At 36.6% G+C, this 16,482-nt stretch overlaps 2 protein-coding genes across 2 annotated transcripts; both read left to right on the top strand.

Annotated features, from left to right (window-relative positions):
- Nucleotides 1-169: 169 nt before the first annotated feature.
- Nucleotides 170-5,841, top strand: HOXC9 (homeobox C9). Its single transcript, XM_088469194.1, has 3 exons — nucleotides 170-541; nucleotides 2,063-3,525; nucleotides 5,101-5,841. Exons 2-3 carry the CDS (start codon nucleotides 2,982-2,984, stop codon nucleotides 5,343-5,345), a joined length of 789 nt encoding a protein of 262 aa, XP_088325320.1. The 5' UTR covers nucleotides 170-541; nucleotides 2,063-2,981; the 3' UTR covers nucleotides 5,346-5,841.
- Nucleotides 5,842-11,698: 5,857 nt separating this feature from the next.
- HOXC8 (homeobox C8) lies at nucleotides 11,699-16,156 on the top strand. The gene is made up of 2 exons (XM_088469291.1): nucleotides 11,699-13,270; nucleotides 14,443-16,156. The coding sequence occupies exons 1-2, from the start codon at nucleotides 12,835-12,837 to the stop codon at nucleotides 14,733-14,735; spliced, it is 729 nt and encodes a 242-aa protein (XP_088325417.1). The 5' UTR covers nucleotides 11,699-12,834; the 3' UTR covers nucleotides 14,736-16,156.
- Nucleotides 16,157-16,482: the final 326 nt, after the last annotated feature.

Here is a 16,482-nt window from a genome sequence, read left to right on the forward strand (position 1 = left end):
TGTACTCTCCAAGAAGACTGTGCCTCCCATCCTAAAAATCCCTTAGCATTTTTTTGTACTGGCCTCCACCAAAAGGATCTCTCTAGAATCATTGAAAATATCCCTACTGTATACACCTTAGGTTTGCTAAGGAAACAGATATATAAAACCTTCCCAGGATGTTATTTATAGAGGACAGACAGAGAGCAATGACTGAGCATCATTTCCAACATGACAGTAGCATCTGAACATGAATAAACCAAGAGAGAAAGTTGCCATAAAATGCTGGGGATCCCACATGGTAAAAGGGAGTTTTCATATTTCCAGTGCAGTTGTTTTCCTGCTGTGGTGGAGACCTGCATTGGGTAAATGTTTTTGTGCAGCCTGCACAGACCCAGGAGAAAGGCAAGTGGATGTATTCATTAGAGGCCTGTGAGAGAATAAGACATTGGATATGCATATATGCAAAACACTAGGAGAAGCATTCTATGAATATGGTGTTTTAAGACGATTTTCTTCAACAGCAGATACTGTCCTGGGGCATTTAGATTCGGCATCTAAGGTAATGTAATCAAATTTATTTATTTGTTGTCTATGTTATACCGCTATCAAGTTGGTTGAAAGGCTGAAATATTGAGCAGGATCTGATATTGTGATTCTATCTTTCATTTTTGTTACTCATGTTTGAAAAATATTTTCTACTAATTACATTACGATAGTAGATATCCAAAAGTGTATATTGCGCGTTGCAGCTGTTGTCTGGGGTTCTGTGGAGGAAGATGTATTTTAAAATAAGGCTAATGTATAAATACAATGTTATGGTGGGAGTCTAAAATTTGCCTGCCTGCTATATATTATCTTCTGGATGTGTTTTTCTCAATATACAGCGTGCTAAAAAAAACAGTGGAGAAAGCATTGCTTCTACACTGAAACACTGTGTGGCAATTATATGTGTATATAAATAAACCGCTTGCTTTAACTTGTGCAGTATAGTATGTGCCCTAAGTCAGGTTGGATAGCATGACTGCGTATAGGTCCAGAGGTTTTTGTATGTTGCATGCTAAGTACGCATAAAAGGAATAAAATGATCTTGGATTATGTTTTCTAGAAATTGACAGAAATAATTTCTCGTGTGCGAGACATATTGATGAAATTATATGAATTCCTGGTGTAAACACACAAATGAATTGGGATACAGGTTACTGAGCAGTTACGAGGTTACGAGGTGTCTTATAATATATTCATTTATCCTATGATCTGCAAATTAACGAACCACAGATAATCCATGTAGTGACAGAGTGCAAGAAGATGCTGTGTGTTTTGGTCTAACACAGTTGGGGATGATTTGAATTAATAACAGCATTTGTACAGCGAATCAGCTATTTCAGTTTCTATTGTATGTATATAGGGATTGTGACGACACTATAGTTACATTGTGCACATTAAATATACATTTGATTATGTCTCTGCAATTGTTTTATCTGCTCTTTAAGATTATTCTATTCTTTATGTTTCGCGTTTGGGTTTTCTCTATGGATGTGTAAATCTTGCAGATTTCAATGTAGTCGCCATTATCTATGCATACTTGTTCCTGTGTTCTGAGGATGTGCAAATTGGACAGGGTTGAATGTATTGCCTTGAAAGAGACATACACCAAGACAACGGAATCCTTTTAAAGTATCCTATAGAATCTGATATTATTTACTGTTATCAAGATTTCTAGTGCAACATAAATATATATATATATATATATATATATATATATATATATATATATATATACATTCAAAGTATACTCCATCCACGATGTTTGCATTCTTGTGTGTGCCTTTACTGGCTGCTTCTGCCGGGGTCCCCCCTTGTAAAATGTGTAGGAATTTATTCTGACAATAAAAGGGACTCTTTAATGACAGCGCCAAATGCAAGCCACAGTGACACTAGAAGTTGTTTCAGTCCATAATTCCCATGAAAATCTTTTTTTTTTTCCAGTTTCTCTTCTAACCCTCAGAAAATGAATAGGGGACTTTGCTATAACTTGTATTTTTTCCATTATTTATTTTATTTTTTTATATTTTTTTTACAGTTGAAATCCAACCTTACAGGTTTGTTTAATGAACGACACGTTTATGAACAATCGAATGAGCCTCGTAAATTTTTTATTGAAGGACATAAAAACATCCAAGGCTTACCAGACGAATACAGACATCCATTGAAAGATGGGAGTAGCTTAACACTTTTATTCTGTGTAAATGTCTCTCCCTGAGTCATTTTCCCCCCTTTTCTCAAACTCCTCTGGCTTCCACTTGCCTGGGCTTTAATGCCTGCTGATGTGTAAAGAAATATACCAACTGGTACATTGTGTATTTATAATAAACATCACAGTACATAGACAGGCAGTAAAAAAAATGCAGACAGCATAACAAAAGTGAAAGCAATACACTGAGAACCGAGTTTATTTCCTACCAGTTTCCAGCATAAATAGCAGGAAGCATATTCTTGCTAAGTGATTATAAACGAAATCTAGAAATCATAATGTATTTCTAATGAAAAGCTATGTCCTGGACTGTACTATATATCCATGCTAGTATTCTGGCAGCACTACAGAAGGGAGACAGAGATGGATTACATCAAGAAATAGTCCCCTTCCTTCATTCCCACGTTCCTTCCACTGACATTTTCCCAAGTTTCTGCACAAAACCCCTAAAAAGTCGAAAAATGCATCAGGGCTTAATGAGGTCCTCCTTTGATTTGCACATATGATCAGTTTTATGAGAAACAGACCGCTCAGTTCCCATTAGTAATAGAAGGGGAATGGGAGCTGCGCATTGATCTACACTGTATTTTTTTTTTTTTTGTAAATACACTCACGTGGGACGTGGGAGCCAATGATAAGCATGAGAGGCTGAAAAAATAATTACCTGCCCTGATTGTTCTATGAGCAGATAAAAAGTACACATACAGTTCATACAATAATCTTATGAATGTAAAAAGAAGAGGAAACAATGTCTGCGTCTGGTCCTATCAGCAACTACTATGTGGACTCTCTGATCAGCCATGAGAGTGAAGACCTCTTGGCTTCCAGGTTCCCAACCACTGGGGCTCACCCAGCCACTGCCAGACCATCAGGATTAGTGCCGGACTGTGGGGATTTTCCTTCCTGCAGCTTTGCCCCGAAGCCTGCAGTGTTCACCACCTCCTGGGGTCCTGTGCATTCCCAGTCCTCAGTGGTGTACCATCCATACAGCCACCACCAGCCACACTTGGGCGCTGATGCCAGATATATGCGCACTTGGCTGGAGCCCATCTCAGGGACCGTGTCTTTCCCAGGGTTTGCAGCAGCCAGCAGCAGGCACTACGGGCTGAAGCCTGATGCTTTCCCCGGCAGGAGGGAGTGTGGCCCCGGGGATGGCCGCAGCTATCCGGATTACATGTATGGATCCCCCGGCGACCTCAGGGACAGGCCACCCCTGCACACTATCCCCTCCCCGGAGTCTGAGGGTATTCTCTCCAGCAAACACAAAGAGGACAAGGCTGAATTGGACCCGAGTAAGTTGGAGTCATTCTTGTTTACAACCGGAGAGAGGGGGGGGGGAGGAGAGGAGGAATTATAGCACTATGTTCTAAAGTCCTCCATAAAATGAAATTACCTCCTTACCAGGGCCCAGCCCTAAAGCACACACAGCCTGCAGGAAAACCTGGGTGCATTAGAAAGACAAGAGAGAATAAAAGATATAGGAAGGGATCTGTTAAGACAGGCAGGCATGGGTACACTAAGTGCAATCCATTTATTCCCCCATGTGCAATGTGACACCCAGCCAAAGCTCAGGGACACGATTTACACACACACAGGTCTCTTTAATATCTCTGATTGTGGCCAGCATTGCAGCTAAAATTGGTCTTAAGGATTAATGCAGCCTCAGCAAAGAGGATATACCTAGCACCAGCTCATCACCTGTCTTTCTGCTATCTGCTATGACCACATCCCTATTATTTTACATTCATATTTCCAGTGTCTTTATATCAGGGTTCCATCAGGCAATAGTAAAGGGAGGAATGCCCTCGCAGGCACTGAGCTCTTTGGGACAATTGGTCATTTGAACAAACACGTATTTAGCTGTGGGTTTTATGGTTATGACCAGAGGAGATCAGATTCACACAGTGCTTCCTTAATTGTGTCATCTTTAAAGTTAAACCTTCCTGGTCTCATAGTTAGGTTTAACAGACGCCTGTGCCATTGATCTCTCGTCAATGTGCCGATAACAAAGCACAAGGCACTATAAGGCAGGACACCTGGCAGTCACACATTTTATTAGAACTAGCATACACTTCTCTGCTATAAAACTTATACAAATTATACAGAGACAGTCCCTGCTATGTAATTATGTTGAGCAGGGCGCATACACATAAGAATGCACCAGAGTGATAGATTTATTGTTATTTAAAAATGATTTCCCTTAAAGATATATTTTGAAGACTCTGGGCATTTAAAGTCTCACATGGCAGATATTACATGTTATTGTATGTTCAAATAGCTGGTTTATTTAATTTTTTCAACCCATAAACACACACACACACACAGATATATAATATATATATATATATATATATATATATATATATATTATTTGCTGGTAGCCTTTAGCATATGCAAGTGTGCTACATGTATGTACCTAATGTGTGCCAATATATAGTCTGATTAAGAAAAAATGTGGAATAAGAATAAATAAAAAAACCTGTAATAATTTATTATAAGTAAGAATGGGTTAAGTACCTTTGCAGGAAATGTAACTTGATAGATCCATTTATGGCCTTGTGAGAGCACAGTTTATTCTTTATTATTGTTACAGTCATGTGCTAAATACCTTTAATTGGCCAAATCAATTGAAGACACAATAAAGCATATAGGTATACATCATCCATTTATTCCAATAACATATTTATGCAATAAATCTCTAAAAGCATCTACTTAGAGGATGGGGTATAAAATGTGACGTTATTATTTTCTATTATTATTATAGAATAACCCCAACCACCCCAGTTTACAGAAATGTATATATGAAGTACAGTGGGGATATAATGGGGATTTAAATATTAACCCTTTCTGTCTCCTTCTTGTTCCAGATAACCCAGTGGCAAATTGGATTCATGCTCGTTCCACGAGGAAGAAAAGATGTCCTTATACAAAATATCAGACTTTGGAACTCGAAAAGGAGTTTTTATTTAATATGTACCTAACCAGGGACCGGCGTTATGAGGTCGCCAGGGTGCTAAATCTCACTGAACGGCAAGTTAAAATTTGGTTTCAAAACAGAAGGATGAAAATGAAGAAAATGAATAAGGAAAAAAGCGACAAGGACCAGCCCTGAAGAATAACACACACTCTTATCGATAACCTCGTTATAACAGACATGTGAAGAATACATTTTTGTTATGGACTCAAGCATTACCTAATAAAATAAACTTCTAATGACAATGAATGTGGAGATCTGTGTTTAGAGTAGATATAAACACACTCGCATTTTGAAAGCACACGCTTTTTAAAAATGCAGTTCAAATGTTTCTCTTCTCTGTCTTTAAGGATAAAAAAATACAAGAAAAAAAAAGTAAAATACAAGAAAGTACTTGAATATTTTTTTTAGTATTTTATTTTGTAACTTATACTTATCCAGTGTTAATTTTTATTTTAAAAAGTTTGTGAGTGCATATTTTGTATAATTCAAATCGGAAATTACCAGTATGTTTTGTTATAGTATTGAAAGTCTCTTGGATGTATATATTTATGTATTTTATTCTTGTCACACAAAAAAATGTTCAGTATTGTTCTGTTATGCCTGTAGAACAGCTCTATGTAAATATAGAAGAGTGCACTATACTTGCTTTTGTGTGTGATGTGCTTACATGAAAAATCTCCACTCTTATTGGAAATAATAATAATAATTACAAAAAAATAGATACAAAGATGCATAGTCTTCTACAGATACTTATATTTACTTCTTATCTAAGTAATAGTACTTACGATTATTTAGGTTCTTCTGACGATACCAGATCCATTAAAAATACAAAGCCAGTTTATCCCCTGAAACCTTACAAAGCATTTTTTTTTAAACCAGTATAAAATAAACGTAGGTATATTTGAGTAAAACTTGCAGCCCACTCCCCATCAATGGCTCTAAATGCAGTCTTGAAAACATGATTTTCGAGTAAAGCTGTATTTGCCCCATTTGCATCTACTTCCAAGTTAGAATAGTTGACATAATTATTTATAGCCTCAGTCAAGAGAAATGTCAGGTTTGGACAATAATAAAAGGCCGCATTCCTAATTTAAGTTGCTTCCTGCCAGGGCTGCATCGAGACTCCAAATTATTCCACATTCTCCATTTTTTTTTTTTGCATCGAGTCTTAGCGAGTAATCTAGAAATGCATGTTTAAGAATAGATGGCTGGGTGCTTCGTTCACATGTATACAGAGTGGGAAGCAATGATCTGGCCTTTTACTGCGTTTTTAAAAGTCTAATAAGATTTTATAGGCAGACGGAAGGCTGCTGCAATTATTGTTAAACATTTTATATGTAGGCTGAATGCTACTGGAACACTGCAGTAGGCCAATACAAGGGCCCTGCTAGGGATGACTGACAATGGGAGAATTACACAAGCAACATGCACAGCGGTCAGGAGAGTCATAAAACTTCATAATAGAGGCAGTTTACTTTATTAAACTTTGGCAATACTGATATAATCTGCTGCATCACAGATTCAAAGCTGTCGAAAGTGTAAATAAAAATAAATAAATAAAATGACATAAATGTAAACATAATTAATATAATTAATATGTCTAAAAATATATATATCCATTAATACTCCTCTGGGAGACTTTATATAATATATTGAACACTAATATTTAATTTTACATAAGCATGAAAAAAAAATAGAAGAAAGTAATTAGCATGGTGTAATATAAATGCGTTTTGTATGTGAGAAAACGACGATGAGTTATATCTTGAGCAGCGATCTTTAAAGACTTCTCAACGTTCCATTCTTGAATTGGTTGTCCACGAACAAGGACGGGCCCCCGATCCGCATTATTATCATTCAAATATATCTCATGTCAAGGACAGATTTAGTGATCTGAGCAACCTTAGGATGCCTAGCCGCTTCAACAAGCTAGCCCTTATTATTTTTCTCTCAGAGGACTTCTGAGGATATAATTACCATCTACTGATTCAAGGGGGGCTTGTGATGGGGGAAACATATATTTATTTATATGTAGCTGTATAAATTCTGAAACGTCTGTGCATGATATTGAAACAGCACACACAACACATATACATACACATACAAAACACAATCACCACACATATCTGCTATAGATATTCCACATCTCCAAGTAGCTGTAAGATGAGATCTGAGATGTCATTGTCACTTTGACAATTGATCAATCAGTTTAATGTGCCATGATGGGAAGTTTGTCTTTCAAAAGGAGGACGACGGGATAAAGAAAGAGATAGCGAGGGACAAAAGCTGGGAGATCAAGTACATATATATATATATATATATATATATATATATATATATATATAACATTTTATAATCTAGGGTTTTGCTGCATATTTGGGAGAATTGCTACCTTATCAGGGATGCTATGTGGCATATGGTATCAATGCCTTCTTTCCGGATAGCATCATATAATCCCCGCTTTTGTCAGCAAGATGGAAAGGACAGAACTGTGTTTAGGGCAGGCACTAGTACTGTATACTTCCGCAGGGAAAGCCAATCTTTACAGCCTAGCTTGTCTCACTGAATGGAGGTGAACAAAACAAGAGCACAGAGCTGGCTAGACGTCTGGCATTAATTGTTTTATGGTTTAAATAAGGTGCATACTCTGTTCTTTGAAATCGGATTATTGGAATGTTTTGTCTACAAGCAACAAACAGCGACTTTACTTGGATGTAAAATGTTTGAAATCTGATAAAAGCAGAACGCAGTAAAAGTGGGTTATAGAGGAGTGTGACATATACTGTCCTGCTTATCTGTGTCTGTGTATATAGAAGCCCCTCTGTAGATTTACATGACGTCATATATATCCTTTACACTCATTGTAATGTAATGGCTGAAGGGCCTAATTCATCTTTATATCAATCTCTCACACTCTCCTATTTAACCAAATTAGCATTATGTTTATAGATAGATAGATAGATAGATAGATAGATAGATAGATAGATAAATAAAATATATCCATACTCATACGTAAACACATGCGAACAGATTTATATTCCTAAAGATAGATAGATAGATAGATAGATAGATAGATAGATAGATAGATAGATAGATAGATAGATAGATAGATATAAGATAGATAGATACTAGATATACAGATAAATAGATAGTGATAGAGATAGATAGATAGATAGATAGATAGATAGATATATATTACGTATTTATTTAATTATTGGCAATGTAAAAAAATATCATACACATACGTAAACACATGCAAACAGATTAAGGGGTCTATGTACTAAGCAGTGATAAGAGATAGAGTGAAAAGTGATAAGTAAGTGATAAGGTGCCAGCCAATCAGCTCCCAACTGCCATCTCACAGGCTGTGTTTGAAAAATGACAGTTGGGAGCTGACTGGCTGGCACTTTATCTCTTTTCACTCTGTCTCTTACCACTGCTTAGTACGAAGACCCCTTATATTCCAATAGATTAATAGATAGGTAGATAGATAGATAGATAGATAGATATATGATAGGATAGATAGACAGATAGATAGATGATAGATAGATATATAGATAGATAGATAGATAGATGATAGGTAGATAGATAGATAGATAGATTATAGGATAGATAGATAGATAGATAGATAGATAGATATGAAGTATTTATTTAATTATTGGCAATGTAAAAAAATATCATACACATACGTAAACACATGCAAACAGATTTATATTCCGATAGATAGATAGATATATAGATAGATAGATAGATAAGATAGATAGATAGATAGATAGATAGATAGATAGATAGATAGATAGATAGATAGATAGATAGATAGATAGATATGAGATAGATAGATATAGAGAGAGAGAGAGAGAGAGAGAGAGAGAAATAGATAGATAGATAGATAGATAGATAGATAGATAGATAGATAGATAGATAGATAGATAGATAGATAGATGAAAGATAGATAAGACAGATAGAGAGATAGATAGATAGATAGATAGATAGATAGATAGATAGATAGATAGATAGATAGATAGATAGATAGATAGATAGATAGATAGATAGATATGAGATAGATGGAGAAAGAGAGAGATATAAATATGAGATAGATAGATAGATAGATAGATAGATATATAGATAGATAGATAGATAGATAGATAGATAGATAGATAGATAGATTAGATAGATAGACAGACAGACAGACAGACAGACAGACAGACAGACAGACAGATAGATAGATAGATAGATAGATAGATAGATATGAGATCGATAGATAGATAATATATGATATAACTAGACATTTACATGCATATAGCGAGTTCAAGAGATGAAAAATAAATACATACATACATATATATATATATATATATACATACATAAATACATACATACATACATATATACATACAATACTCCCAAAGCAAACGTGTGTGTGGTATATACTTTTATGTATAGATAGATATTTTACTATATTCAAACATATCGCTAAACAATTTGCAATTAATTAATACACAAACATATAGCTACACTCATGATTTAGTATGTGTTGTCAGTGGAAATGTAATAGTAAAGAAGTTATGAAGCAAACAATTTACAATTTAGCTTTCACGTATTGAACATATTTACTTCATCTCCATTTAAAAGTACATGTCACATATAGTGCCCCATTGCCATAGACATAGCAATTCCCAACCATTTTTGTGAGGATTACAGTTATTAATCTTTAATCAATGAAATACCACACTTAAAAACTAAGAGCATATTCATATTTATTTTTATTTTTGTTAATTCCTGTTGTTTTGTCAGTAAGTATTCGGGTGACCTGGGGGTCTGCTTTACAATATTTTGACACATGGTGGCACTGTTGCTCAAATTTTAAAGTGTTTTGGTCAATTAGAGTTGCATTGCATCCCATTACACCTTTGGGCCCCTACAAGGCTGTTGGAAAACAAATCAAAACAAATACGCACAACATCCTTCACCCCTGAATGGCGAATTAGCATGTAATACGTATAAAAGTGTTCACAAATTACAAGTGGGTCACCGTGATGATAGGCGAGTCTCCCATCTAACAGTAACACTGTAACAAGCTACTGTGTGCATGGGAAACGGTCAAGTTCGAAATACGGCTAATTAGGGAGTCATTGATCAGTCTATTGCACATTAAGAACGTGGTTCATTCCTCGTTGCCTTTGATCAGTATTTATCTTTATTATGCAAGTACAATAAATACAGTGCAGGCCAAAGCAGTGGAAGGAGAACCACGATTTAAATATTTAATATAATAATATACAGCAAATGTAACCAGATACATAGAGGCATGCATAGTGACAGCTCTTATCTATACAGAAATAAATATAGACAATGTCATTGGCATCATTTCAGTGATAAAATGCAGATAATAGATTGACAATTATATGACAGATTATGAGGTCCCAGGGAAATTAAATAACTAGTATTATTCAATTGTAAGCAACTGTTAACATGAATAATAATATTTTATAGATACTGTAATTATTTAAAATACTTATAGATATTTATTCTCTGATGCACACATATGTATGTATAATTGTAGTTTTTTTTTTCTCTAGTATTCCAGAAATTGTAGGCGTTTGAACATTTAATTAAGTCAAAGTGGAGTATGGAGGCCAAATAATAGCACTCCCAAATGTTCAGATTTATGATTATGCTATCTATTCAAGCAGGCAATCTTAAGACTTCCACCTTAAAACACAATACATATACCCTGTGATGAAACATGACATACATTTCACAGTAAATATGAACAGGACAGCCACGTGCAACAAAGTCAGAGCTAATCACATGCCGAACTGTAGGGATCGCCCATAAATTAATTTGAATCTTTATATCTCAATAAAAAACACTCGTAAAAAAATATAAGGTGTGTAAGTGTAGTGATATATAGACATGCCTATGTTCATATTTCTGTATATCACTTTCTGTTTACAGAACAGCACAGTGAAAAATATATTTATGCTTTTGTAGATGTATAAAACACCTAACAGTATCTAAAAATACAGTATCTAAAAATAGGACCATTGTTTTATTGCTGTACATATCTTACCAGTAGGTTCAAGGCCCTACCTAACATATATTATATGCTTGTATTTTCATTTTGCTAATAGTTCAGTTTTTTTCCTCTTTTCTTCTTCTTTTTGGAGAGTGTGGGGGGGGGGGGGCTGTAAAGGCGGGACTGGGATGGGTATGATTTCTTAGTTTGGGTTTAGGGCAGTCATAAAATCCAGTCTTTTCAATAGAAACTTCTCAATGGCTGGTAACATGTAGCGTCTAAACTATAAAATCCTACCCTAAAACTGAGTGCTTACAAAAGCCTAACACTAGCAGATGGGAATAACAGGATTTAGGATATAGCTGCAGTCTTTAATTGTATCTCACGTGATTTTTTTCCCCCCTGTATTCTCCCCGGATGCAATAAGACCACAATTAAAGCGCTATCATGGTGCATTCCTATTGTCTATTACCCCTATTCTTCTCAATTGCAAAATAGAAATATATTCCTTAATGAATTAAGCATCCACTTTCCCTATTCTCTCTTCGTGTAATTGCACCATCCTAATTCCTGGCTGACTTTAGTCATTCCAATCATTGTCTACAGACTTTTTTTTTATATATAAGCACAAGCAAGCCTGCCTTAGTGGTGATATTAAAAATAAGTGCAGCAATTCCATGTGACTTGTGCAGACTCTTTGCCTTTAACATTTTTCTTTTTATTTCAGCACAACATGCTTTACTAGGACATTAAAATGTTTTCTTAATTCCAATAGGACGCCAACTGGCAGCAGAGGCGCATGATGCAAACGATAGGAGTGAGCTGGGGGGCCAGTGACGTAACACTGGGCTAGCTAGCCCCTATCTCCCTTCAGAAAGCAAAATGTGCATTTTTCCCCCAAAAAAGGGAAAAATCTGTCTCCACTATCCACCCATGCACTGATCCCCCAACACATCCCTACCCTAAATATTTTACCTGTTGAGGTAACCTAGGTTGACCCCACGGCGCATGTATTTTTCCCACATCAGTGAAGAGGCTGGCTTGGAAGAAAAAAAAAAAGAGCACCTAAAGATATTAATGCGCACCTTTCATAACCCTCCCTCATTCATTTGATTTTTTTTTCTGAAGGCTGCTTTCTTTTTTTTTTTTTTTGCACGACCATCCGATACCCCCAAATCCTTGTCATTTCTCCCTAGCCTGTCTTGAAGGAGAGGATTGATGGATACAAATCGCGTGTGAAAGCCTCACCAGCGGGATTTTAAGGAATTTGCCTGTGGTGTTAAGGGAAGGAACAGTATAGAGAGACTGACAGAGAGCTCTACCTACCGACGGATAGAAGAGAATCCAAGCAGCCACACACTCAGGCACTATGAGACGTCTGTGAGAGCCTGCAAATAACCCCCCCTTCTGATTGCAAGAAAAAAAAATCCCCCTTACAAACAAAAACAGGACCTTAAGACAAGCCCAGGGGACAGTCTTTCATTGATCTACCCCAGAATTAAAGACTGCATTTTTTTTTGTTGCATTGTTTTACTGTACTGTTTTTATCTATTTTTTTTATTAGTAAGGAGGGGGGAGCTGCATTCTGCCTTTAATGCAAGAGCCATGAGTTCCTATTTTGTAAACCCTCTCTTCTCCAAGTACAAAGGCGGTGAGTCCTTGGAGCCAACTTACTACGACTGTCGGTTTCCACAAAGTGTCAGTAGGAGCCACGCTTTGGTGTATGGTCCGGGGACTACAGCTCCAGGCTTCCAGCATCCGTCCCACCATGTCCAGGAGTTCTTCCATCACGGCACCTCCAGCATCTCCAACACTGGCTACCAGCAGAATCCGTGTGCCCTGACCTGCCACGGAGACGCATCCAAGTTTTATGGCTACGAAGCCTTACCAAGGCAATCCCTTTATGGTGCCCAGCAAGAGGCGAGCGTGGTACAGTACCCTGATTGTAAATCCTCCTCTAACACTAGCACTAGCGAAGGACAAGGCCATTTAAATCAGAATTCGTCTCCCAGTCTTATGTTTCCATGGATGAGACCTCACGGTTAGGATATTTCCTTATCATACTGTAAATATATTGTGCATTGTGTCTTGTTATGTTCTGTGCACCTTTTTGTCTTTTTTTATTTTCTTTTAAACAATAGCTGAGTATAAGTATAGTCAAGTAAGGGAGCTGCAATCACACCTTGTCCCCCACCTTTTTTTTCTAGCATAGGGAAAAAAAGCTTTTCTGGTAATTCCACAAGTCAGCACAAAATAGAAAGGATCAAGGTGTTTAAAGTGCAGATCTTTTGAACTCACAATGGACTAAGTTATTTTTATTGCCTGCCTTAAGGAAAACGGCCATACAGATCCCACGAGGTTGTTTGCTGTTAGCACAGGGCTCCTTCATAAAACCATATAGTTTATCTTAATTGGCTGCCAGTTAAAAGAAAGGGAAAATGCTGTTATTTGCAAAGTAGGTTAAAAATAGAAATAAAACACACACAAAAAAGGTACAAATATCCTGTAATTTAATGCATCTTATTATCCTCTAATGCGCTCATTGCAGTTTTGCTAAGAAAACAAAGGCTGTGGCAATGTTTATATCTCGCTTTTCCTGGCTAGGTCCATCCAAGGCCACTTACAAGTCAATTGCATGTATCAAAATAGTAGCTTTGGTTTGTGGTACATGTGCTTAACTGTCACCCATTTATATAATGCTCTTTAAAAGTAGCATTTTTCACTAGCATAAAAAGCTGATTGTTAAACTGTTTTAAAGTTGCCGCCTTTATAACCCTGATTTATAGCATACCTCAACCAACTCATACATGAAAGCTACAGTCCACTGTCTGCTTATTTTGCTGCCTAAATTTCCAAGTATAGGGTTAATGCTTCTTCCATACCATATACAATCTGTTCTTTTGTTCTGTATAGCCGTCTTTGATCATTACACCATTTATTGTATAATTTTTGTTATTGCACTGAATAGATCTTTAGTAATAGTCTATGTGGAATCAGCAAAATCATAGCTCAGTCTGGGGTTCAAAATGTACTTTTTACATATCATTTTAATACAACCCAGTCTGGGTGCTGGGTATTATTAGTTTTTGTTTGTTTGTTTTGTGTGAGGGAAGGCACTGGGGAGTGGATCAGGCTGACCCCACGTGTATTAGAGGCAGCCCTGATCCGGGAAGTGGTAAGTAGTAATGGCTGTCTTTGTGCTTTGCTCCCCAGCCCCAGGAAGACGCAGTGGCAGGCAGACATACAGCCGGTACCAGACACTGGAGCTGGAGAAGGAATTCCTTTTCAACCCCTACTTGACGCGGAAGCGACGGATTGAGGTCTCCCACGCCCTGGGACTGACTGAGAGGCAGGTCAAAATCTGGTTTCAGAACAGAAGGATGAAATGGAAAAAGGAGAACAACAAGGATAAACTCCCCGGCTCCAGGGAAGAGGAGAAGACAGAGGAAGAAGGGAACGATGAAGAAGAAAAAGAGGAGGAGGAAAAGGAGGAAAGCAAGGAGTGACTGGCCTGAGTGTGAGTGTGAGTGAATGAATGAGTGTCTGTGGGTGAATTACCAATGACTGTTGGTGAATGTGCTCAATTCCTCTTAAAACTCTCGTTTTATGGTCCATGTAAAACCGAGACGTTTATGATGCTCATGTGAACTGGGGGGGGGGGGGCACAACATTAACTACCTGTCACAGTATCCAGCCTTCATCTTCTGGTCAGGACTACCCTGTGCATCTAGCTGTGGTTTGTGTGGGAATAAAGGGGGCATTTGCATTTCCTTCTTATTTATGTCCTTCAAGTCCTGAGAAATAGGCTAATAACTTAGACACACGTGAAGGAAGCATACAGGGTCTACTAGTATGATTTCCAGCAGAATGACATTTCTTTCAGCCAGAATAGTATTAATTCCATTTTATGTGAAATAAAACTACCTATTCCCTTGTTTAGAGGTGCATTGTTTGATGGCCTCATAATGTAACCTGTGTTTATTTAGATTTATGTATTCATGTATTGGGGGAGGGGGGAATGCATACCCTGATATGTTATTTTGATTTTTGTTTATTGTTACTATGTATTTGTCAATGTTTCCTATAATGCTGTCCATATAGCTCTATATGTCTCTGCAGCTGTCAAAGTCAAACTTGCCAGCAGAAGGGGTGCATCCCAAATTGTTTGGAAGCAGAGAGTGTGCACATGGCTCATAATAAGCAACAGCAACATAGTTAAATATATAGCTTCTATGACAGGCCACAACACTTGTGAAATAATTCTCTTATTTTATCTCCCATCTTGTTATTTTATGGGTTTAACATTGCTTTTTGAGCACTTAAATCCTCCATGAACTACCTAAAGGGATCAGGCAATAACTATCCTACTTATAACACATGTGGGTATGTCTATATATATATATATATATATATGTCACAGACAGTATATGGTCAGAGTTACAATGACTGGCAGTGATGCCCAAAATGCAAGCTACTGAGTAGCCAATGCAAACTGAGACTTGCAATGTATCTCATAACTACCTATAGAAGGAGATATGCTATCGGGAAGTATTTGTAATGCATTTTATGTTGTTTATTGCTGCTTTTATCCCAACAACTGAAACTGCCTAGATGGACGCACATTTTTGTGTTTCTTTTATTGTGCTTTTAAAGTAGTTTAGGACTAAATTGCACTGAATGTAAAGTTACCTATTTGTCTTGACCTTATCTGTTACCGCAAAAAGCTTGAGGTTAAAAAAAAAGGAAAAAAATACTACAAAATAAAAAAATAAAAACATAAAAAGAAAAAAAATGAATAAATAAAATGTTCTTTGTTTTATTTCTGTATCAGCCTAGTTAAACGTGTTCAAACTATGAATGTAGCAATTGAACCATGAACCTGTTTCTGGACAAAATAACATTTGTATTGTATACGTGATACATTCAATGACGATGATATTATAATAATAATAAAAAAGAACAATAAACATGATTTTAAAATGATAGTTTGTGGTTTATTATATGCTTTCATGCATACCGCATTTTATTTTTTTGTGTCAAGGTTTAAATAAAGTTTAGAAGGTTTTGAAATACTAAAAAGTAGCAAAAGAACTAAAAACTTCAGTCTATGAGGCTGAAGTGTGATATTCAGATTTATGGGTGTAGATTATTGTGCATTTAAAATAATACTTATCTAACCATGCTGAGGATCAGGGTTTCTAGCCATTTATTCACCACACATCACTGTTTATTAAATACAATAACTTTCATCAG

Source organism: Taudactylus pleione, unplaced genomic scaffold (assembly GCF_031769625.1).
Source record: "Taudactylus pleione unplaced genomic scaffold, aTauple2 ptg000089l, whole genome shotgun sequence".
Lineage (NCBI taxonomy): Eukaryota > Metazoa > Chordata > Amphibia > Anura > Myobatrachidae > Taudactylus > Taudactylus pleione.

Excerpts from the sequence above, each read along its gene's own strand:
- HOXC9 (XM_088469194.1), top strand. The coding sequence starts at position 2,982 with ATGTCTGCGTCTGGTCCTATCAGCAACTACTATGTGGACTCTCTGATC. Across the intron at positions 3,526-5,100 it reads CAAGGCTGAATTGGACCCGA|ATAACCCAGTGGCAAATTGG; the intron begins GTAAGTTGGAGT and ends TTCTTGTTCCAG.
- HOXC8 (XM_088469291.1), top strand. The coding sequence starts at position 12,835 with ATGAGTTCCTATTTTGTAAACCCTCTCTTCTCCAAGTACAAAGGCGGT. Across the intron at positions 13,271-14,442 it reads TCCATGGATGAGACCTCACG|CCCCAGGAAGACGCAGTGGC; the intron begins GTTAGGATATTT and ends TTTGCTCCCCAG.